The sequence below is a fragment of the Euwallacea fornicatus genome, chromosome 10, assembly GCF_040115645.1.
Source record: "Euwallacea fornicatus isolate EFF26 chromosome 10, ASM4011564v1, whole genome shotgun sequence".
NCBI classification, from domain to species: domain Eukaryota; kingdom Metazoa; phylum Arthropoda; class Insecta; order Coleoptera; family Curculionidae; genus Euwallacea; species Euwallacea fornicatus.
This window is the reverse complement of record NC_089550.1, coordinates 1,954,167-1,979,842: the sequence shown is the minus strand read 5'-3', so window position 1 is coordinate 1,979,842 and position 25,676 is coordinate 1,954,167. Positions and strand designations below refer to the sequence as shown.

Below are 25,676 nucleotides of genomic sequence, written 5' to 3'. Positions count from 1 at the left end.
CCTATGATGGTGAGTATTTTTTATTAATTGACGATTTTATGGTATCGCACAACATTCGAATAAAATGAAAACCTCCTTCCATAATTACTATTTGACCAACAAAATTAGCATGCACCAAACGTACCAATTTTTCTTATAACAAAAATACTACTACCCATTATTTATTACTAACGCGTTCCTCAAATAAAGTCCAATATTAACAAATTTACCACCAACCTTGACCAACAACTGAAATATGCTGATCCACCTAGATTTCTTGTTGAGTATTTTGATTTTGCAATATTGTACAGTCAGAATTCGGAAAGATTCTCTTATGTGTTTCTCATCGGCTGTTCGCACATGACTCTCTGAAAGCTATTCCATTTATTTTCCTAGTGTTTTAAATTAATTTATATCATAAATACCAATAAATATTAGACTTAAAGATTTTTTCTTTTCTTTTTTATAAACATTGAATTTTTTACTGTTTTCGATTTTTAATGTTACTGTCTATGAGTAGTGAATGTATCAGTTATAGAATTGACACATGAGTTATTAGAAAACAACTCACTCATATGCGTGAGTCTAATTGGATGTCTGTTCCGAAATGTGAGCGAGCGCTTTATTGATTCCGTTGTCTAACGAGGATAGGATTACGATAAATAGGATTTTTCAGCCTGTAGTGGTTCTCTATGCAGGAACCAAGTTTCATGGTTATGGAAGATAATGCATGCCGCGCAATAAACTGAGGAATCTATTGAAATTTTCCCTGGCCACCGCAGTCTCCATACCTAAACCCTATTGAACATATCTGTGCATGTGATGCTTAAGATTGAGCACAGTTTTTTATATATTTTTTCTAGATAATAGCCTGGGATTGGATACATTTCTTTTTTAGGTCACAAGTAGGAAATATTGGCGGAGGATTAAAAAATCTATTTCTGAGAAAAATATACTTTATTAAAGACAGATGTTGATAACTGATACTAGAAAGTAGGATACCAGTTTTAAAAAAATAAACCATTTATCTGGTCATTATGGCGTACGGAATCTTTCTAGCATTCATGTTATCTGTAATACGCATCTTAAAGCCTTGACTAACAGAGGGCACTACATAAAACACATGAAGCATTCCTAAAACAATTGAAACGGCGATGTTGCCAAACTGACCTGAAAGCAAAAAATTCGTCTATTTTATAAAAATTTATTATAACAATTAGAAATGAAAAATCCATTTTTTTTTGCAAATTAGAAATAACAATACACTATAGTGATAAAACCAAGATCGCATATTAGCACTGAATTCGTTCCCCTGTGCCCATATGCCATACTGGCTGAAAGTATCATACGGATGGCCTCTGGTTGGAGTTAACATAGTGGTATAAAACTACCAGTAGGAATAAGACTATGCCCAGGGCATTAGATAGTACTGCTAAGTGGACATCAGTGAACATTATCTGTAAGAAAAAAACAAAAAGGTAATTTTTTTTTAATTCTCATCAAATACCCTAGATTAATATATAGATTTTAATTAAATTAAGTTATAAATAATATTACAGGTATTGAGTTATTATGTTTTTTTATTCATATCAAATTAAAGTTTTGTCACCATATTTCGCAGTTCGAATTAAAAACCTAACGAGCCTAAACCACTTGACAACGCTGTTAGAAGAAGAATGTTTTTGACCGTCAATCACTTTTTGTTGAGTATTATTTATTTTTTTTGTTGAATGTTTCGCGTCTTACAACTTTAGACGCTAAATCGCTTGACAAAAGTGCTAAATAATCTCCCTTAAGCCTTTCAAGAAGATCTTTCAAGCAGGTATGTGGAGTTTCAGAATGCTAGGTTATGTTTAAACTTTCAGTGTTTTGGAAGCGTCATATCAAATTTATGGCTAAGAACGACAGTTCTGTAATGTTATTGAGTACTTACGTTGTGTTCTGGTTGTCTTTTTTGCTGGATTTTTAAAGTTTTTGCAAGAAATCCGCCGAAATGTTCAAATTACGTGGAACAAACACTTCAAAATGCAGTATTCCTTGATTTTTTCTGCACGTCAACAGCAAATTGAGAAGCCACGAAAACAGAGTTGCCACGTTAACATTAGTGTTTCTCTTCATATTTGTTTATATTGCATGGCCATTTTAATTAAAATAGTTAAAGAAAATTTTTCAGAAAGTCGTTTCGAGTTTACAAAAAAGAACAGTGTTAGCTTTAATTCACAGGGTTTATAGTTTTCCAATATTTATATCTATTATAAGTGAGATTATAATCACTTGTCTATATAACATTCCTTGACGTCACGTCAGCTCAGTTAGATATACTCAAATGAATCAATACGTGCAGGGTTGCCAATACCTTAATTTTCTTCTGCGAGATGAGAAATTACATATATACATATAATATACAGAGTTGAAAATAAAGGTTTAAGATTTCATTTAAATATGTGAAGTTTTCAAAAATACAGGTTGGCGTGTTAATAACGGTTTGCAAGTTGTATATCGACATGGACATAAATATCAATGCAAAAAAAAAATTATTGGAAATTAGTCGACAATAAATTGCTGAAAATAGTTCAATTTTCTTACTCCCCAGTAAAGGAGCGCAACTAAGTTAAGGACAAAACATTGAGTTAAAATGTATTGGAAAGAGGACACCTTAGGATACTTTCTAGCATAACGAAATTATTAGTGTGGTTTAGAATAGTGCCACTAGGTGGCAATGTTTGGCATGCTTAACTTAAGCTTAAAATATTTCCTAATATTGAAATTATAATGACGGTTTTTATTTGAAATAAAAAAGACTTAACGTTAGCAGGGGTTGGTGCAAATGTTAATAGAATATCATTATCTTAATTAAATCTGAATGCATATTTTCAAGGCTTTCGGTAGAGAACAGTTTTAAAGATATTCACTTTTAAAATTATATTTTTGGGATTTCTGAAAGAATTATAATTTTAAGCTAGAGGTAAATGCGTTTCGTTGCTCCACATATCTTTATTTCAGGACTAATGTATATAGCTTCATCCTCATCCGTGGTTAAATTCCACGAATTCCCCAGCAACCGCCTGGCTCACACCTATCAACCCAACTCTAAAATTGAAGGCTCCTGCAGAAGCCTTTCATGGACCAAAGATGGGGGCTGGTTAGCGATAGTCCCTTACAGTGGATGTGCTGAAATCGTCTCCCTTAAAGGCCAATGCAAAGTGTTTCATACACTCTACGATATATCCGAACCATCCTGTGCTTGCTTCCAGAACTTAACTAAAAGAAATGTAGCTGTAGGGACCAAGCATGGTCAAGTACTTCTTTACGATGTAAAATCTCGTAGCATTAAAGCTCGTTATCCCAGAGTTAGGAGTGCAATTACTCATGTAGGTTTTACTGCTAAAGATACCCACTGCTATGCTGGTTGTGCCAGTGGGGAAGTTTTTCTGTTCAATCAGCTGGCTAAGAATTTGTCTTGTACTTTGAAAGTACCCAAATCTCTGTCGTTGACTGCCTTAAAAGCGCACGTACAGAAGAGGAACTTTCTAACCGCAGGAAGCGATGAGGGGATTGTCTGCGTTTGGGATGTGAACGTCAATAAGGTGAAGTTTCAAACTGATGCACATAACGCTCCAGTGTCGTCCACCATATTCTCTCCAGTAAATGCATCCTTGGTGGTATCATCAGGGCTCGACAGAGTAGTCCGGGTCTTCGACATAGAATCCAACTCCAGAATCTCGACTATTCCCGTAGAAAACAATGTATTGTCCCTAGATTTTTTACAGGATTCTTTACACATCGCCATGGGCTGTCAAAACGGAAAAATACACATATATGACACAAGAAAATTCCAGGATCCGGTTCACTCTTTTCAGGCACACAAAAGAGCTGTCAAACTCTTAACATACCAAAATTATTTGAATGATACTGTTGTCAATAACAGCTCAATGGAAAGTATGGCGCACGAGGAACTTCCTGCCAAAACAAACACGTCCCATAATGAAGTATTAGAAAAGAAGGAGAAAAGGACAAGTGAGTTCTTTGGCTTAATGACCGAAAGTCCTTTTTCTGCACGAGAAGTTTTGGAGGACAAGCCGCAATCAAAACTTTCTGTGGATTGTAGAGATTCTTTTATGATTGCCCTCAGTTTCGATAAAAACGACGATTCAGGGAAAGCTGAGCAAGCGGAAGTTGATCATCAACTCCCTCTCCCACCAACAACTAACAAACCCCTTAACAGTTTCACCCCAAAATTAATACCTGAAAAACCCTTGGACCCCAAATCAGCCCTAAAAGCCAGTTCCACACCAATATTTCCTATGGACCACCTTGTCAAAAACTTGTCTCCTATTGTGGGCGGCAGTAGTAGTTGCAGCTGCCAGAATATCAACATAGCAGATATTAGAACTGCAATCCAAAGTGACATGAAAAAGGAAATGAAGAAAATAGAGGAGATGGAGAGTAAATTCTCAGATATGTTCATGAGACACACCCATCAAATTAGGCGAATGGTGTTGGATCTGCACATGTCCACTTTAAAGGAGTTCATTAAAGTAGAGAATTATTGTAATCTTATTAGGGATGAGATCAGTATTGAACCACAATCGATAAAGGAAAGCCATTTATTGGAGGAAAATTTCAGTCTGAAGAAACGGATACGTGACTTGGAGAAGCATGTAGCCAGTTTAAGTGCCTGTCAAGTGGAGAAGGAGCCATTGTCCGACGAGAATAGCAATAAGTGAACCCATGTTTTAATTGATTTTTGGAAATTTTCATGAAAGTGTTATTCTATATATATTTTTGTATGAATCTCAATAATTTTTAAATAAATAAATGTGCCTTATTTTTTCCTAGTGAGTTTTCTGTTTACTAGTGAAGTATGCAATTTTCGTGTGGGTGTTTTAAAAGAAAAATATTACGAAACATTTATGGAAGAAAAAGCGTTGACCAATGTTATAAATCATTCCAGAACAGTCGATATCAGCAATTTTTCGATGAGTCCGTTACTTTTTTTTGTTGATGACTATTACATCATTCATGCAATTCGATGAAACACTACGTTGGAAATGCACCGAAAACTTAATTTGTGAAAAACTCAACGATCGCACGCGATAGAAATTTATGTAATACCTACATCTTTTTTTTATATAAACGAGCACAGAATGCTTCAGAAGTAGTACAAATTTTAAATTAAAAAGTTTGCTTTAGCACTTTTTATCTCAATCGTTTTCCTGTGTATTTTATTCCCCTGGCACGCTGTACTAGTTTGCAGCACGGCTTCTGGTTAGTTCAGGTTCTACTCTGACATGATAAATGTGTTCTTAAGGTAGACATAAAGTGAATTTTCGATTTTCTTTATTGGAAAATCCATTTCATATTCATTACTTCATTTTATTAGCGATACAATTTCCATTGAAAAGTGCCTATCACCGCCTGAAGTCTTCGTGCATGGAATGAAACCAGCACATACATGATGTTAATAAAGGCTTCTCCAGCAAGCTTCGGAAATGCCTGTTCTCATAGTATACGCAATTTTCTCGACACATATTGCCGAACTATTTATTCAGAACAATTTTATTATGTTGATGCAAAGGAACAAAACGTTCGTTTTCCCGCATATAACAGTTTTATTTCCCTCCTGCCAGCTTTTCAATTTAGTTCTCGTACCGATCAGTCACTTTCCTCTCGAGAACAATTTAATAAAGGTCGCTTTTTATGCCTGTTTCTTTGATCGTTAAAGACGAAACGTATTGTGTTTCGGGTATTACGAAGAGAGCGAAAACGATATCAATATTATGAAAATTTATGGGGCCCGGTTCCTTTGAGCCGTTACCTCTAATTGAAGGAGCTCCTTGAAGGAATGCGAAATTTCCCGCCTGTTTTTTTTCCATTATTTAGAGCAAATTGCCAGTTTAAAAGCTCCTTAATCTGGTATTAGTCATACGTGCACGTGTGAAAGCTCTCAAGCGTTCATCGAAGGTGACTCATTTCTTCTCGACTTTACAAGCCTCAACGGGCATTCTTCCTCTATAATTTAATGCCTTTTGATTCGTGAAGAACGGTGCAGATGAGTCATTTTGGTGAGTTATACTGTTCATGACCCCCGATATGCAACGTAAATTCTATGTGGCTAAATAATAAATTTGCCATGCTCCTTTTAATGATTACCGGCTGCATTATGAGTCACCGGTATTAGTGGAAATAAATAGAACATAATTGCTAGAGATTTTTTTGCTCATGAATTATAGCGCAATGGTGGCACTTTTTGCAAATATTTCTAGCCTGAATAATTTATTTAATGGTCGTGAACATTCACAATAGTGATTTATTGAGAACGGGACATTAAGTAATTTAAAACCTGATTGATTGTACTTTCTTCATTCAGATGTAAATATTTTAATTAGGGATTAATCTCTAGGTACAGCTGAGAATTATGGTTACCAGGCAGAAAAAATATAAGAAAATGTGTAAGATTGCTTTTATTTCTATACTAGGTGATTCATGCTTCGGGATCGATCTCACCACACTCCTAGATGAAGCCTAAAAATGATGGAAAACAGAGGATCAAATAGGAATTTTGTAATATTCGGATCAGTCCCGAAAGGAGCAAAATATGTTCAAAAATTAAAAAGTGCCTGGTTCGTGTGTAGCGTTTAAGGGGTTATATCAAAATGTATCAAAGAATGTCCACTAGACATTTAATTTGGTTCGAGTAGAAAGGAAAATATTATTATCATCTAAACCTGTCGACTTAGCACTGTTCTACTTAAGGAAAGACAACGCTTTTTAAAGCAGCCATCCAAAAACTAGAACTAATCAAAACTAGCATTTGAGCGGAGTTCTAAAGGTTAAAACTTAAGCTAGGGAGCAGTAATTTTCCAACTAACTCGTGATCCGAGAAGATTAAGGCCTATTATGACGTTACACCGCATTCAATCTGCGTTTTTGATTAACTCGAACACTCCGAAAACCGGTTTCGACCCTATTAGCTCTCCCTAGTTTCGTTCATCTCGAGTCAATCAAACACAGGCGCAGGCAGAAATCGGCAATATCTACTGCAAATATGTTAGGCCTATAGAAAAAAGTTCTAGCAGCGCAATCTGCCGTGTCCTTTTTGCAGCAGATGGCACTGGGAGGACTTTTTGCAGCAAGAATGACACGGCAGATTGCGCTGCTAGGACTTTTTGCGCAAAGCAAACATATACAGGGTGACATGCCGATTTCTTCCCGCGCGTGCTGTCGATCGACTGGGGATGAACTAAATTGACGAGACCTGACTTGATGGAGTCGGAACCCATCTATGGAGCGCTTTAGTTAATTAAACCCAGACCTAGAACGAGGCACAAAGTGGTAACAAGCCTTAATTTTCTGATTCTTCCTTCGATTACATATTACACTTATCTTCATGATTCGTTTTTGACGAACCAAATAACGGTATCGATGACAATCTACTATTAAAAAAAATTAGTTCGCTAATAAGAATTTCGTAACTGTAATCCTGTGAACACTATAATTTCTCCTAGAAGTTGCTAAGTTTGATTGAAACTGTAATCAAAAATCAAAAAAGGGAACGCCCCATTTTCTGTTGGGCTTTGGGGTTGAAAAAATTGTTTTGCAAAATTGCAGATTTTTTTCTTTCGGTTGATAGTAAATCTGTCCTCTTCTTGCTGTATGTTCAGTCCTCAGTCATCACAAGTCCAATTTGCTTGGGATGTTACATAAATCAATTTGCCAACACCTTTGACGTAGGCATTCATTTCCCTCAACTAACTTACCATGTGCAGTTACATGTCAAAATCATTTACATTTTTATATAGTAAAAAGTTTTTATTTTTGTAGAATTCAAATGAGACGAGGGAATAATCCTTGACGATCTGGTGAATGAAATATTTCCACGAGCAAAGTTCTTATTTCGCGTTTGAGTAAAAACTAAAAACTAAGGAAAAGTGTCTTTTTAGCATCAGGCAAAAGTCCCTGCAAAGTTTTTTTTTAAATAAAACACTCCATTATCTTGTTCAATAGCTAAATTCTCCTCGTAATTCCTAATAATATCGTGTATTATATACATCGTGGTTGTTAATCTGACCGTTATTGGAATATCGCGTTGTCAAAATTATTTTTTACGATGTTCATTCTCGCTGAAGCACTAAATCTGACAACTTCAAAACTTCTTTTACAAAATTTGACGGGCTCTAAAGAATTGCTAATGCGATTTATTTATTTCAAAGATTCAAAGTGGATGAGAGCGGCAGAATCATGACATGGAGCAGAATGATAACAATAGCTGAATTTTTTATAACCTACTTCTACATGGAACGTATAAGATTATATGTATAAAACGGCAATATAGTGACACTTTTCAGCAGGAGAATTGAATATTCCCGTGCCTTCTTGATTTTAGTGCACAATAAAGTCGTGCATTAAAATAAAACAAATGAAAAACTAAGCGTTAAAGTAAAACATTAATGATGGACTTTGTGTACGTTAATGAAGACACGTGTTAGTATTTAGTCGATGGAAAAATAATTATCCCCTTGCTTCCTTTGTGGTGTCCCATTTTAATGTACATATCTATGTATTTTAATTTCCGCGGCATGGTCTAAAGGCTTACGAATTTGAAACTCATTTTGTCCCAGGAGGTTATAACAAGGTTAAAACCATCTTCATTCTTTATTACATGATAGACACGTCAATCCTGGTAACCAGTGGACCTTTCAGTATATAAAAAAACGAATTAATTAAAAGAGCCTCTGTGGAAGCTCCAGACCTTTTACTGGCTCCTTCTGTGCAATATTGAGCGTTGTTTGGTACGTTGCTCTGCCTCAGTTCCGTAAGTTTTTCAATGTTTCGAGCGCGACAAACTTGAGTTAAAATCGGGCATAAAATTGAAGCTCTGTTGCACGTCATAAAGAACAGTCTCTACTCACCTATACCAAAAAGGCAGGTAGTCCATTCTTCGGTTTCTTCATTTGTCAGGCGTTCCGCTGGCGATCACCTGCCGATCAGCTGCTTTTCACAAAAAAAACGAATACCTCTATATGTAGGCAGGCAAAAAAGCCATTTTACTAAACACCATGCGGAAAAAACTTGGTAATTTCCTTTCAATGATGATGGATGAAGATTTTGTGCATTCAAAGACCTTTGAATTAGTTTACATTGAATGCGACAGGAAGGTGTTTTTTTTCATTGCAAGCAGTCTGGTCGATTGGGTTTGCACTAGTAATTTATTGTCGAGTATGCTCTGGACTTGGCAACAATGCGGTAATCGGATCCTTATCATCCGTCATCATCGCTCTTCCTGTTCTATGGTTATCGTACTCAAATCGGATCGGTCGTGGTTTCGCGACAGGTTTAATTGCCCAGATCGTAACAGATTATTCAAAATTCGTTTTCCTATGCTGTTCAAACAAAACAGGCATGATCCACTAGTTCGATAAAGACTACTAATTATAGCGTTTCCCTTATCAAATATTTTTAGAATCGCTTGTAGAAGCAATAAACAAACGTTTTATTGTTCTATAGACGCTGCTTTATTACAGGAACCATAATTATTTTACAAGTTTAGTGTGGAAGAGACACCGTTATGTATAATGTTGCGTATTTATATTCAGGCGATTCAGATGATTATCCAGCGAGTAATGTCCGAACGTTAAGTCGTTAAGTGTAGGATTTTATAGAGAGCAGGAATGTATTTGATTAACCCTTTACTCAGTAGTACTATGTTGCGGGAATGTGTGGGTTAAAACCGATCATAAGTTTGATAAAAAAACCGTGTTAAATTTTCCTCATTACCAACGCACTTCCAACAGCGATCCGTCTGACATAAGCCGTTCACTCGGTGTACTTTTGTGAATATCTGCGAAATTTTGAAATTCGAACTTTGTTTCATTTTTCTAGGGCTACTAGAGGCAGATCTAGGACGGGTACTAAGTGGACCTCATTGCGAAGCAATTTCACGTGGGCTTGGGCCCTCGGGCACCGCCCAGAACTGTCCGCCACTGCTTACCGTGCTCAATATCCCGTAAGGTACGTAATTGGAATATCTCAATGTTCTATGACCCAGCAATTTTCCGAGATTATTTATGCTGTCTATGCTTCTTTTGGTCCTCGTTAGTGCGTCAAAAAAAGCCGCCGTTGCTTTTACTGTACTTAAACGCAGCCTTTATCAAATTATAGAGAATCCTTGCAGCACTCGATATATAATCAATCATTGGCGTATCACAGCCTTTTAACTTTTAACCTTTTAGTTGGTTCAAACTGCGAAAATCTTGTTTGATGCTCTCTTGCTTCGAAATCGCTAGATATAGCGAAAGCTGTGTGTTTCGCGGGTATTTTGTCGGCGTTCAAATTTCACACCAAAAAGGAAACAACTTTTCGGAGTATGTCTCAGGTTTATTGGTATAGAACATCGAACATGTCATTGGTTCGTTCTTCTACTGAAGAAAAATACGTACTTTCCGTGTTCTTCCCCACCAAAAAAACCTTCTCAATTCCGGAAACGATAATTAATTCCGACACGCTATGGCGGTAGGCGATTCAGAGCGGCGATTATGCCAAATTTTGTTGTACTTTAAATGCAATTTAACCAGACTTTGTTGCATAAAATTGCGACCAAAAAATGCAGGCGACAATGACCTATAACTAATGCGACCCCAGACCGTGAAATACACACCTTGAAAATCACGGCCCAGTGAAATGCAGAACTGCACTCCGGTTTCCTCAGAGCCTTTTTTCCATTACATGGGACCGGGGATTTCATTTTTTTATGCGAAGAGAATAGGGTACTGTTCTACTCTGATTAATTTCGGTGGAAGGTTATGGGAATGATGGACACAACTACTGTGTTAAATTGGTAAAACGTTACAAGAGATTGGAAGAATATGACTGTAGTTGCGCCACAGATTACCGAGATGTCGGCGCTCAAAGTCTGAGTGGCAAAAAGTATGTAATCTCTTCCTTTTGAAACTAAATTTTTACTACTTAGGTCGTATTTACAAGCCCATGCTTACCTTTTTCTGCAAATGTGCCTGATACGTCACGAGTCATTAACTGGAAATATTCTTATTTTTACATTTTTAAACCTCCTACGTAAAATTATCTTGGAAACACCTTCGAAACCTTGAAAACGGACATTAAATTTGCTCTTTAAATCAAAAAAGACCTTCTTTGAATAATATTCGATAATCTTCAAAAACGCCTACGAGATAAACCTAGTCAAAGTTCACATGGCTTTAGGCTCCTGTCTTCTAGGTCAGCGTGTATGGTTGCGGGCTTCCACTCAGGTGCTGCTTCCTCGCATATTAACTACGTTCATATCGTTATGCTCAACCTCGATGATTTTTATAAAAAATTTCAAATGTATGCTCGTACAAGGATGACTATTTTATTTCGTGTGTTACGTCATTAGGTGATTTTAGCAGAATTTGTTTTTTTTTTCAATGAAAGTGAAAGCGAATATGGAACTGCTGAGACCCCCCGGCCTTTGTTAATTTGAGATAGAAATTAAATTAATTAGCACCCAAAATTGAGAACATTTTCAAAGTAAACCTAGCCAAGCGTATTTTCTTTCAGGTTGGTGTATGTACTGGGCCTCCTATCTCCAATGTATTGAGTAGATTTATTCCGTTGTACTTTCCACATGTTTTTTATGGAGTTCTCAAATTTTCGGTGAAATTAGTTATCAAAGAAGTTGTACCCCGTGCATTTGCATGTATGAATTATTCCTTATGAGGTATTCAAAGGGATATCATCAAGTATATGCAAATTCCATTTCTTGCTGCCATAAAAAGCAGAATATGTTATAAACTGTTTATACTGTTTATCCGAATTTATATGTTGAATCAATATTCCCACACATGCATGTAAATGCCGAAAGCTCTCCCGCTTATCCCTTTTATAGAATGTACTGTAGGACAACTAAGCGAAATCCTCTGGCAAACACACAGATTTCCAATTAAAAAGAAATTAAGCGATTAAAGTCCCGGTTCCATGTAAACACGACCATTTCAATACATTTATTTATATTTAACTTGCTGAATGAAGATTATTTTTTGACTGGTCGGCTTTGCACTTTTAAACCACTGCGCATTTTTTCCATCAAAAAGCAGTTTAAAATTTTCATAAATTTTCGTGGTTTGAGGCCCTTGTATAGGTCGCTGCAAAGAAATAATATTTAGATTGTTCCCGACGCGAAAAAGTATCTGTCAAGTGTGACACAGGAGCTCTGGAATGGGGTCCATTGGGAATGTGATAACCTGCGAATTTCCGAATATCTCGACGACACCAATGGTTTTCCGATATTCTCAAGTCTCTGGGGCTGTGTTTTTTTTTTTCAAGTTTGCGTTGCGTAACTTGGAGAAGATATAAACAATAACGCATTCTCTGGAAGCTCCATTTCGTAAACGCATGACCCACAGTTCATTATTACTCTCTCCGTGTTTTTGACCACTTCTTATTTCTGCATCGCCTTGCAGATACGCTGGAAAATATAGAACCAATTAAATTTAGACGAAGTAATTACGGAGTATAGTAATGACCCAAATAGCCCTTTCACATCTTCCGACTAAAATGTGCGCTAATTCCGACGTCGAAATAGGTATAAATCACAGCTTCCCAATGACTTTTTAATCGAAGTCGTGGTTAGACATGCCAGCAACGACAATATAACGTCGGATGCCTCTGACGTCGGAAAATTACGCTTTACTGTAGTTGTCGTACGCGACAATATTCTCAATATCCCCATCTATTTTTGCTGAATGTAAATGAAGTAGTGCAACAATATACGAGTTATGCACCGAATTGCAAATGATTTTCTCTCTAATAATCTCTTAGTCTTTCTAATAATAATTGTTCCAATGGAGCATTCGGAAGAAGCCAAAATGTCTTAATATGTTATGAAGTTTCGAACAAATCTTGTATTTGAGCACGGTAGCGAGAAAGAAAACGAACAAATTTGATAAAATATGCCAGATTTCACTCATCCAAAGATTGTGACGAAGCTATTTCCTCAGAATATGGTAACAAAATTGAGTCAACCTACAATCATTAACCTTGCATGAATCAGTTTAACACAGCATTGTTTACTTCTGCTTTTCCAGATATGAACTTCCTCGAAATGAATTTCCCCTTGGTGTAAGGTAAGACAACAATCTCTTAATAGCTTGCAACATTACAGTTACTTATTCGTTAGACTTGCCATGGCGTATAAATCTTTCCACGATTTATTTTAAGATTTGAAATAATTTGACTTGATTCGTCATAAGGGCGTACATTCCATCGCGAACTGCGCTGATCGGGAAGTGTAAACAGTAACAATGCTAGTTAGATGTGCTAGTGAAATGTTAGGAAAACTTAATATGAGTGTCGAAAGCCAAATATTCCTTCGCTGAATTGGAATTTATTCCAAAAGTGAGGAGTATACGCACATACTTAAAAAATATCGAAAAGCTTACTGAAATTCAAAATTCTAGTATCGTGCAACCAAGAGGGTAAAAATGTTCCTGTTCGCTAGGACATGTCCGCTAGGGTCATCGTCATTTAGCATGGACACAGTTCTCACGAAACTTATTAAGCTCTCGCATATAGCGGCCTCAAACTAAGTGTTTTACGACTTAGCTCTATGCATATTGGGCGCTCCAATGAAAGGCTGTTGGCACTTCTGCTGCGAGCACGGAGAGCGTAAGGTTCCCTTTTGACAAAAATAACACAATATTTGAAAACGTTTATTAACTCGGTTTACGGTATCCACCTAGGCCGTTTACGCAGTCATTTAAAGTGCCAGGAAAACTAACATGTAAATCGACAATTCCATAATAGAAGCACTTAAATTTTTACGATAGCGGTGTTTACCAGATTTTTCTACTGGATAAAATTTTATTATCCCATTTCGAATGCAATCCGAGTTTTAATGCCGTTATTAAAACGGCTTCCCACGTCGACGAAAATCAAGAAATAAAAATTGATATTTTACCGGCTCCCGGGCGAGCCCACCCCGCCGCCCCGCCCGTGCATTAAAAATTCATTGGATTTCAAATGTCGCCAATGGCGGTGCCGTTTGTCTATATGGTAATTTTAGACCTGTTTTCTATTACTCATAGGGATGGTCTAATGTAAATAAGCCTCCTCTTTGATGTCTCTAAGTGGAAACTTCAATAAACTCGTGTCGGTGTATTTGCAGACAAGCTTTAAAACTAACCTATAAAACTTCCCAAAGCACCGAAGGAATAAACATTAAACAATAACGAGGATATCTTATTTCTGTAAATAATTAATTGGGCACTTTCATGCTGATAGACTCGTTGAAAATGCTGAAGGTGTTGGGACCACAGAAAGAAATGGGGGACCGACAGACGGTCGCAAATCGTTGAAATTAAAGAAATTAGCACCTTTGCTACTTGTCTGTCAAGTCCGGTTGCATGCGGTTTGGTTCGTTTCGATGCTAAGGCCGCAGGCCTTTACGGCACGATAGTGTTTCTTCCATACGAAAAGCCCATTTTACGCGTCGAAATATTCGCGAAACGACCGCAAAACGCGATTTTTTCTTCACACTCTGAAATTGTTAGTTCATGCCATTTCTCATGAATTTTCCGCTCCATTTTGTTGCGGTATTTAATTCAGATGGGTGATCGGCAAGAGAATCACGGAGAAAACATATTTATGTACACCACGTAGATTTTTTCTATTTATTACGGTATTGGCATGTGCTTAGTCCACAGATATGACCTCGCAATTGTCGCATAGTTGAACAATGTAAAACACGGGGCGATACAAGGGGGAGGAATCGTTCGACCCAAACAATGAAGCCCTGGAAAGTGCTGAATTGGCACTTACGGGAGGAACGGTTTTTGAAAAAAATTCAAGTGCCTCAGAAGTTGAGTTTCGGCCGATTTCTGCTACACTTACTGTTGTGAAATTTTGTAGTTAATATGCTTTATTTTGGAAGTTTAAGAAAATTGGCACCAAGTGTTTATTTACGAAAGTCCCTACATTTTCAGCTCGGAACTTATGGGAAGTAAGTGCCTGTCAACCCCAGCTTTGAGGAACTATCCTCCCTCCTTGCAAGAACGAATGCAAATTCTTCGAAAAAATTCAAATAACGCCTTCCTACCAAAATGTATTGCTTTCTCGTATAATTAACAAAGAGAATAAAAAATATGTCTCAAGACTAACGTTCGGGAGTGTTTCTCTGCTGACCGAATCAAAAAGGTTTGGAAAAAAACAAAAACAGGAAAAAACATTCACTGCTCTTTGCTCCGAGCGGTTCATAGACCATGAAAGCTCGTAGAGTTTCCTAAAACAACTGGCAAATTCGAAGCAATGCCGTGAAAATTAAGGGCGCGTCAAGAGAGGTTTCAAACGGTAATCAAAAACAGGAAAAACGTTGACTGATCTCCAGTCTACGTCCTCGTCCTTTATAGGCCGCGAAAGGTTGTAAAAAATCCTAAAAAGGGCATAGAGAATCTCCCTTTGCTTCCCATTTTTTTCAGGATTTAACGAAATGGGTAAATTTGAGGGAAAAGAGCTATTGATTCCACACGTCCTATAAAGAAATCTCTATATAAAACCATCCCTATCAATTCCGTTTATACAGCAAATTACAACCTTCCCCGTCAAAGTTGTCCCCGTTTCAGAAAATGAGATATCCAGCCGAATCGCTCATGTGGAATTTTCTCCATCCGAACGTGGAACAAGTGTATCAAATTACGAGAGAAAACGCTTGAAATATTTCCAGAATCCTTTAATTAAAACTCTTAACTACCGAAGACCGACTTTTTGCTTCTTTTGAAATTCGATTGTATATTCGAATTGCCAAAGGTGGCTTGAAACTCATGTAGCCAAATTTTAATTAAATTAAACCAGGTCTTTGATATGACCCATTGAGTGCCACTTTACACTTTTCGGTGTTACTCCCCTCCTCCTGAGGTGCCTGTTTTATTACCCACTACAAAGAGCTGTTTTCGTTTGTGTACCCGATCAGTTTGTTCACCTTCATGAATTTGCCTTGGACTGACCATGCAACAAAGTCATTGGCCACATCATTTCTCTTAGAAAAAGCAAACAAACTCGAAAGATTAATCAACTGGGTGCGAGCTTATACTCGGTTATCAGAAATAATATGTCTTACGTCAGGCCCAGCGCCTGGAAAAAATCCACCAGTCATTGCACAACCATTATTCCAAATTCGCTCGCACATAACTTGTTTCTGGGGAATGATTTTTGTTTTTTGTGCCTTTGCAAATAAGCATTTTTATCGGATTCGGAATCACGCCTTTGGGGATTACTTCCGAATTCGCCCTTGAAGATGGAACATCTCAGAAATTTGTCGCGTCATCTTGAGAAGCTCCTAGAAATTATAGCGCAGTATTAAGTGCATGCCACTCCGGCAAACATGCAAAATACCATTGAGACACGAGATTTTCAGTACAACAAAAGGGTTCCAACTGTTATCATCACGAAAGGCATTCCAGTCACACTAAACCGTAAATAATCGCCATTCGTTACGAGCATTTTCTTTTATTTTTCCATTCAGTTTGCCCTCATAAACATCTGTCCTGCAAAACAAGAAAAAAATTGCGAAAAAACGACCGGAGCGTCATCTGGTGATTTTTATAAATAACCTTGGCAGACACGCGAACCTTTAAGACTGATTAAAGAGAAATTTTGACAAATTTAGTGAGGCTCGTGCTAAAGTTTGGTAAATAGAGAACGGCATGCGATTTCTTTCCTTATAATGAATTTATTTTCTGTTGTTGGTAGTCCTCGTCAATTTTTCTCCATTAACTTGCTGCCGTCCAACATGCATGCATCCGGATCGTAATGTTTGGGAATAACCGAGGAATGCCGACATCAGTGGCGTGGTTCACACTCCACTGACGTTCAAAATCCATTTAAAAATTATTTTGAGAACTCAACGAATTAAGCTTATCACGAACTTTTTCAAGGGTTTCTAATAAGTTAAGAATGCACACTTAAACGAAACACATGATCTTAACGCTTTCGTCCAGAAACTGGAAGTGTTAGATTTCTCTTTTCGTAAAAGGTGAAATCCTTGGGAATACCCACTAAAAAACGGAAAAATTTCCGCTTCTTTTCACTGGATTTTCCAAGATTTTTCCGCCGTAGAGCCTTGCTGTTCATCTCGTTTGAAAAGTAGATGAAATTGCAAGAAGTTCTATGACTATGAGTTTGCCGTTCCATGGTTGAACATTTCAGTTAAAAATTATATCGGGTGTTCATGAGGTATTCAAGAGAGGCACTTGGGTTTCATGCCTAGAACAACTTCACACTCGTTAACAATACTTTTCTTTGAATTTCAGCTATTATTCCTTCATAACATAGTCGATAGAATTCCGACACAAAGCTTCAAGCTCCTCTCACAAGATACCCAGATAGTTGGTGTCAACTTCGAATTTATTTTCTTAAACTTCACGTTCACTTCTCAGGTCTTTCATCTGGATTTTTGAGACGATTATACTCCAAAACCCGATTACTATCCTGTTGGACAGCCCATTTGTCTATTCCAGGAATTCGGAATGCATTTTGTGGTTTCAAAGACCTGCAGTTGGACTTATTATTCATTGAGCTTCGAGTACCGAATTAGGTCAGTTAACTGTAATGAAACCACTTACGAATCTGAACATGAATAGAAATTTTAACTTCAAGCTAAAATGCGTTAAGCCTTGTCCGCACAGAGCTCCTTTCTATGCAACGTTGTGTGAAATTGAAAATTTGCAGGTAATTGAGAAAAACTGAAATCATAGATAAAAAATTTTTAATTCTTCCTTAGATTATTTGGCGGGAAATTCAAAATTATTGATTCAGTTCATCATTGCAAGTCTTCGTCTTCTACAACGTGTCAATTCCACATTTCAAGTTCGACTTTTCGATTTTCAGCAACCACCGTCAATTTTGTTTTTCCCGGTGGGCGCCATCTTGAATTTTTGCATTTTTCAAGCCAACAAAATTTCGGAAAGTTGATGACGGTTGTCCAAAAAACCGAAACGTCGAATGTCACATATGACATTGGTACGTGAAGAAGAGGAAAATTTGCAATGTGAGGTGACAATCGTTTTGAACAATCTCACCGATAAGTCGAGGAAAAAATAAAAACGTTTTTTCCACGATTTCACTTTTTGTTAATACTTTCGAGTCATCAAAAACTTTTTAATTTTAAAACGGCATATTGAGTAACTTTTCCCTTATTTAACCGGCCGAGGCTTACTGACATCCCCGTGGTTTAGCTCCGGAAGCGGACACCCTGTTATACAGAGTCGCCCATTCAATATAGTCCACCTGAAATATTTTAAATGGAATTTTTTTCTTCGAAAAACCTCGAGACACGTCAATTTTAATTTCAAGGGAGACACTTTAAGGTGATAAATTCGTAGTTGTAGAATCATCTCCCTAAACGAGGTGGCAACCTCTCCAAAAATCTTAAATGGCACGAGGGTCAAAAGTCACATCAAATTAAAAGTATATCAATTCCCTTTACAAGTATGCTGAAATGTTTTTGCTTCGCCTTTAAATATTGTAAAAAAATCGTTTCGTAAAAGCTTTCGTGTAGAAAAATCGGTGAAATTAATCGAAAAAACTAATCTAAACTCGATAATAATAAACTTACCAATATTACAAAAAAATTATATTTATCATCGAATTGTTAAGATCAGGCGACGGAGTTTGTTAACATTTAACTGGTAGTTTTGTTCCGATTTTACACAGATCAGAATTGTACCGCGAAATTCGTCGGTTCATCCGACCATTCAAAGCATCATGGTTTACACCACTGCAGAGAGGTTTGAAATTGTCATCATTTATTTCAAAAACAACGAAATAGCCCAAGAAACTGCAAGAATTTTTAATAGAAGGCATCCTGATAAGAATCTGAGCCATCCCTACGTGACGAATTTAATAACCAAATTCATGGAGACTGGATCAGTTGCTAACAAAAAACATGAAAGGCGACACACCGTTACCAACGGACCTATAAAGATTGCAATTTTTGGTCATATAAAACTGGATCATGGAAATCAAGAAAAGTCTATTTGAAGCACCCAAGAATTGGAAGAAAAATCAGGTATTCTACGTATTCAGAGAATTTTGAAAAAATAAAATTTCCATCCCTATGAGATGTATCTCATTCATAAGCTCAATGAAGATGATTCAGATCGCCGTATGCCATTTGAGGAATTAATGAGTGAAAATATTTTGATCAATCTCAATTTTTTATGACAAATATCGGACTGACGTGAATTCCCAAAATTGAGAGAACAACATCCACAGTATCCAAAAAAATTTAATTGTATGGGCTAAACTTTTGTGAAATAGTATTGTTGGACCCTTTTTTCTACCTGATAACCTCACGGGTGAATCTTACCTCAATCTGCTTCAAGTTCAACCCTCACATTGTGGATGTCCTTGAAGGCGACAATCAAATCCCAGAGAATGGTGTATTTTTTCAACAGGATGACGCCCCGCCAGACTATGCAGTTCCTGTACGTAACTTTTTAGATCTCGAACACTGAATTTGTAGAACAGGTTTCATTGAATGGCCTCCAAGATCGCCTGATTTAACGCCATTGGACTTTTTCTTATGGGGCTATTTAAAAACTGTTGTTTATAAAACGAAATCTGCCTTTTTAAAAGATCTTCGCCACCGAGTAGTGATAGCATGTGGTGAAACAACTCCAGGAACGCTACAAAATGTTCGAAAAGAGGTTGAAAAAATACTTTATTGTTGGATGGAAGTAAATGGGTCATAATTTGAAGACTTAATTATATAAAAAATTATTATTATTATTATTTTTCGATTTATTTCATCGATGTTTCAAAACGGAGCAGAAAAATTTTAGCACACTTGCAAAGAGAATTGAAATACCTTTGATTTGATGTACCACTTGACCCACCGTGCCAATTAAGATTCACGAAGGGGTTGCCACCCCGTTTAGGGGGATGACTATACACCTACGAATTTACGATCTCAAAATGTCCCATTATAAGTAAAATTGACGTGTCTCGAGGTTTTGCGAGGAAAAAAATTCCATCCCAGATATTTCGGGTGGACTGTTTTAAATGGGCCACCCTGTATATTAACTAGTCCTAGGAAAACAAATTTCATAGATCTATACTTAACTAATTTAATATAATTGTGACCCACATTCGAAATCAGTATTAAAATTCCTTGTCGGTGCCTCCAGGTGACAGGAAACATGTGATTCTGTGACGATCCCACCATTAATGGTCGCTACCTGGGAAGGCGGCAGACATCAGCTGGTACTATTATCAGCTGGCTGTTTCTTCACAGGGCGCCGCTGTATGTGGGCCCAACGTCCTTCGGAAGATGCAGGCAGGTCGCTACTTTTTAGCACCCAGGTACCATCGCTTAATTACTCCCAACGGGTTCAATTAGCGGTTTGACCCGATTCCCTGATGAAAAGCCTCGCATATTAACAATAAGAATCTTCCGACTGAATGAAATGTTTAAAGGGTCTTTTAGCAAACGTTCTGCTTCTGCAGCCCCTTGTGTAATTTTATATTATTCCTTTATGTATAAATATGACTGCGTGACAGCGTGAAAAGCCCTTCCATTCATAAATAACAATGCTCCGACCTTAATTTCACTAAGGACACGCTTTCTTGCCAGGGTTGGTGTAGGAACCGCTATTGTACTGAAAATTGCAGGTTTTCGAGCGGGTTTTAGCTTTCAATTGACCAACCCTGACGTCTGAAATTTAACCCGCCATATACACACACCATAAGGGAGGGATGAAAAGTCTTGTGGTGCGGTCACATGACCCGCAAATCATGGGCCGGAATTCCTCGAACGCACCCGTTTCCGCCGATTCGAAAGCGGATCTCCCACATTGCTCCTGCTTCTGCCTTTGGGCTCACCCTTAGCCCAGATCCACCGATAGTTTTCAAGGAATTTCAAGCACAACTGTTCCCTTTAATTGGGCCCTTGTGCCTTTTGTATTACCGAATTTCTCCTCTGACTCCAGCTTAATTAAACTCGAAGGGAATAGGTTTTGTTTGAAAGCGCCATAAATCGATGTAATCAAGTGGTACTCCTCGGAATTCCTCAAGCTTCTCTACTTACATGTGACCCCGGCTTTTCTTACATGTCCTTAAGATTCTTCAAACCCGACAGGAACCAGACTATTTTTAGTAAAAATTTCGTAAAACTCCACTAGTGGAAATTAATCATACGTTGCACCCCTCCTGTCATGTTTGAGGGCCCTAACTTGTTTTTCCGAAGGAAGTTTGTTTATTCATAGACTTCAATCAAGTTAAATTAAAAGGACCCCCATTAAGATAATGCGGACTAATGTTTTGGCTTCGCGGTATTATACGGGAAAGAAATAGAAGAAAATGGGGTCTCATTTAAATAGATTAATTTTATAAAAATGTCTGGGGTGCATGCGAGCTTATTTAATACAAGAATATTATCTTTTTCGGCTTATCGTAATTTTCCTCGAAGCCAAGGGCGGGCAGGAATAAGCAGAATTTGCATGATCAACCCAAATTTGAACCCTGAAGATTGTGGTAGACGTTTAAAAAATGGATAAATTCGTGCGATGGCATCTTGGATTGGCTCCGAGATCTTCGGAATTCTACCGCTTCTTCTCGATCGTGTCATTTTGTCGAAAATTCGTTATCAAGCTCAATTTGTCGAAATACACCTTCCATTTTCCCTGACAACCCTGTAACACACACACGAGTACTTAACCAGCCGGTAAAATAGCTCCGTAATTTTGATATTTGACGAAGAGAGTAATGTATTAACGTTGTATCGTACATTATACCATTGCACGTTTATTTTGTAGTACTTTCAAATCATTTATTAATAGTTATTTTACGAACAAGTCACACGCCGCGTGTGTACCTTGATATATCAAATTCCGAAACAGAGGCGTAGGGATAAGGAGTTTCCGCGCTTGATTCCGCTAGTTCCAAAAGCTGCGGCTCTCTCTGGCCGATTTTTTAAGGATGCGAATTTAAATACGTTTCTCAATTTATTAATATATTCAACAATTTATTTCAACTGTTAAATTAAAAATAAATATTAACAACAAGATCTTTGTTTACTTTTGTCGATGGTATCTCGGGAACCAATGGAGGAATTGCCTCAAGAACTTTTCAAACACAAGTCAAGTCGAGATACCTTTCGCAGTTGCGGACGTGCAAAGTCAGAAGCTAAGAGAGACTACAAAGAACGGGGTGCTTTGATACCGACTTTCGGGATTTCCAAAAAGCCACTGAAAAAAAAATAAATCAAACTGCGTTGAGACATTAAGAATCGATAGAGATTCCATATCGGTGGGTCTGATCGGCGAAAAAGAAGTCGTGATATAAATCATACGTGTTCCAGAGGGTCTTAGAGCGAATACATACAAACCAGTTAAAAATCCTCCTTTATGCTGACCATACGACCTTATGACTGCTCTAATATTAAACAAACGATATCTTTGACTCATTCTTAGTTAAATTTCGCAATTCAGCCCAAGTCTGTGGTGACCTCCGAGCTGACCTAATTTCGAATAAACAAAACAAATCTTTAAAAAAATCATCTTTAAGCTGTTTCCGATGATTCACAATAACCACGCTAGAGAAACGTAAACGCACATTTTGCACCTGGTGACTCAGCTTTACATTGTGGTCTATGTAATATCGAGCATACAATGTTTGCATATTCTAATACATTATGAAATTAATTAACGCTAAACACGATCAAAGTTTGCATAAATTTCAAACACGGGAAGCCTTTACACGCAGCTACTGGCGTATTTATCTACCTTATTAGGAACAACTTCACAGAGTGTGGATGATGAATCGGCTTGTTCTTCTGAAAGGGATCAATTATCGAACTTCTGGGGTGTAGGCACGCTAAGTTATTCGGTTTTTCACCGACACCTGAAGATGGTCTTTCATTGCCCTCCACGTTGGAAGATTAGAATAAAGTGAAGAGTGGTTGGCAAAGAGTTCAACAAAGGCAGATGATGATTCACCGTGAAGACACCTGTGTGGTCTCTTTTGGTTTTGGTGGTTTTGTCACAGTTTGTGTGTATAATATTTTTTCATGAAGTGTGATTCATTCGGACTGGGGGTTCGATTGCATAAGAGCAGTAGGTGGCGGTTGTGGATGACACAGCAGGTTGCTTTGCGACTCCCCTATCGGGGTTCTTACGTAACATTATAATACCTAAATATTTTCGCCGTAAATATTCACAAAATTCGGTGACCCAACCACAGGGGAGGGGGGAGCTGAGCTGATAATGAGAGTACTGTCGTAAACCAGGTACCTATCATCAATGCGCATGCTGTGGTCCCGCAAGTACATCAGTCTCTATTGGTCTAGAGGGTAAATCGGGACGAGACTAAAATAAAACTAAAAAAGGGTCGTCATCTACAGGTCTCCGATTTTTCCCATTTGACCAAAGACATTTTATGAGATTTAAAACATCATTTGTTGGTTTTATTTCCTGAAGAATCAATGGCGTACAAGGTTTAATTTTGTGGTAACAAATGACCAACATCGGATAGGGATTTTAAAATGGAAAGGTTTCAATGCCACTCTTCCTATCTCCTAAGCTGTTTATTTGTCAATATCGAGAAAACGTTTTTGGAGATTTTCAACATTATTTCAAGGTCCCACGTCCTCGAGACTCGAATGGGCGTTTCTGCGAGAACTCAGTGGTGTAGATGGTTTTCAGTGGCAATGCATTTTAACATTTAATGATCTTCAAATTAACGATCTTGCAAGGTCTCCGTGTGCCGCTCCCTCTCTTCTACGCCTCTGGTATCGCTTCGTAGAGATCCTACAATATTATTTTTAAATTTTATTTTCTTGAGTGGCGTAGATAGTTGTGGCAGTTCAATTTCGAACTCTTCAACGGAAAAATTGAAAAGGTGCGTTTACGATTATTCTAACTGAACGAAAACGACATTCAACAATTCGTCAAAAAGCGATAAATTGACGTAACCAATGCCAAATTTAACTGATTCGAAATTTGAGCCGGAAAATACTTAGAGCCTCAACGCGATAAAACACGGGGAAATACACCGATTGGCAGACAAATGACACGCTGTTTGACTTGGGGATAACTTTAACAAAAGTTTTATTGGCCTACATTCCCACATAATGCAAAAGCACTCGATATTCCTTCACATTTTAGCGAGCTACCAATATAAATTCCTTCAGACAGGAAAGCCGTGTTTGATTATCCTTATCAATTCAGGTGTTTTATGTGACAATACGGGAGGTATCCTATAGGCTTTTTTCATTCTATTATCGAACAAAGCCCCAATTACTGGTAATTAACTAGGAGTCATAGCGGCAGTTTGTATCACGTAAGACGAAGTGGCGATATTAATGAAACGTCTAATTAATATAATTGTGGGCATTTCCAGGTGATATCAGTACTTGTTTGCCACTCAAATTACACGGTAGGCGGTTATTTTAATTTTTCTAGACCGAAATACATGTTTTTTTACGATAAGAGTCCTCTTTGTGGCTTAGTTCCAAGCGGGAGAACTTTATAGAATTTCTGTTTTGAATGAAAAGTGACGAAAAAATTTTAAAAATTGCCTCCTCGGAAGATCGAAAACGAGGACTTCGGCTATAGATTCCATAGCGTCAGCAAGAAACAAAAGAAAATGTGAAAGGGGGAAAAATAGAATTTCACAATCAGAGCGATTGTCTCGAAAAATCACACTTTGATACACGATGAGTAACGGGAGCGGCACCATGGAACGTTTGCACTTTCACAAAAATTCCGTTAACGAAGCGGGCTCCGGGAACACGGAATTCGTTTCAGAAAAGTCAAGCCGCTGCGCCCTCTAGAGGGGCCAGTCTTCCAAAATTCTGGAGCTCTGGAACTTCATTATTATTTCCCTCAACGAGCTCTGACAAAAACTGAACTGTACTCCGGACTCATGACTCAATTCCAGCCAATTTATTCATTTGAATACATGTACGATTCGAACTTCCGAACTGCTTAATAACACCGGAAAATTGAAATAGAGACTATTTTCATCCACTGACTCGATCATATTTCATTTGTTTTCCTATTCTGACAGGTTCTACAAACGAGACCGTTTTCTAAGTAAAAAAAATTACGTAAGACGTTGCTTTTGATGTAAATACGGTCGCAAAGCTATAATTAAGTAATTTTGCCGCATTAAAACCAGTGTATAATGATTAGAAAGAGTTTTCTCATGGTCAACCGCAGACGTATCAATGCTAATTTTAGGTACTTCGTATGTGATTTAACAGAATATCGATGTTCACCCTTGAAGATTCGACCGAATTAGACCAGTTTTTGCTGGAGCATTGTTAGCATACCCGGTTTCGCGATAATAATTATCGGAGCAAGCGCAAGTCATAACATATCGGATGAAAATTTTCCGGTCGGTACGCCCCTGATGGACCGAAAAAGCCAACCGCAACAGTGGCGGAAGTGGTCGGAGGTGACAGGTGGAAAGTGGGCCTGTTACGCACCACATCTGGATCATCATCGGGTTTCCTTCTTGCATTTCTGCGATGTGCAACTGATAAATTCCGTTAAAAACAGGCGCGCTGTTTATCAACTGGGTCCCAATCTGAATGATGCTAATGACATTGCGTTACGCAACACTGATGCGGAAACACCTTTACGCGCAATCAGCTGCTGCGAGGTTTGAGGCATCAGCTGATGGCCGTTCCTTGTAAAATAATATAA

At 37.7% G+C, this 25,676-nt stretch overlaps 2 protein-coding genes across 3 annotated transcripts; one reads left to right on the top strand and one right to left on the bottom strand.

Moving 5' to 3' along the window:
• Positions 1–1,169: 1,169 nt before the first annotated feature.
• Positions 1,170–1,435, bottom strand: LOC136341579 (dolichyl-diphosphooligosaccharide--protein glycosyltransferase subunit 4). Its single transcript, XM_066286712.1, has one exon. The coding sequence runs from the start codon at positions 1,431–1,433 to the stop codon at positions 1,323–1,325; it is 111 nt and encodes a 36-aa protein (XP_066142809.1). The 5' UTR covers positions 1,434–1,435; the 3' UTR covers positions 1,170–1,322.
• On the top strand, positions 1,327–4,814 carry LOC136341566 (protein NEDD1-like). Of its 2 annotated transcripts, none has more exons than XM_066286693.1 (2): positions 1,327–1,457; positions 2,983–4,814. In XM_066286693.1, the coding sequence occupies exon 2, from the start codon at positions 2,988–2,990 to the stop codon at positions 4,704–4,706; it is 1,719 nt and encodes a 572-aa protein (XP_066142790.1). In that variant the 5' UTR covers positions 1,327–1,457; positions 2,983–2,987; the 3' UTR covers positions 4,707–4,814. The 2 variants fall into 2 exon arrangements, with proteins under 2 accessions (XP_066142790.1, XP_066142789.1); XM_066286692.1 differs by lacking the exon at positions 1,327–1,457 and adding an exon at positions 1,625–1,801.
• The last annotated feature ends 20,862 nt before the right edge of the window (positions 4,815–25,676 follow it).

Coding starts and splice junctions, on each gene's coding strand:
- LOC136341579 (XM_066286712.1), bottom strand. CDS start 1,433: ATGTTCACTGATGTCCACTTAGCAGTACTATCTAATGCCCTGGGCATA.
- LOC136341566 (XM_066286693.1), top strand. CDS start 2,988: ATGTATATAGCTTCATCCTCATCCGTGGTTAAATTCCACGAATTCCCC.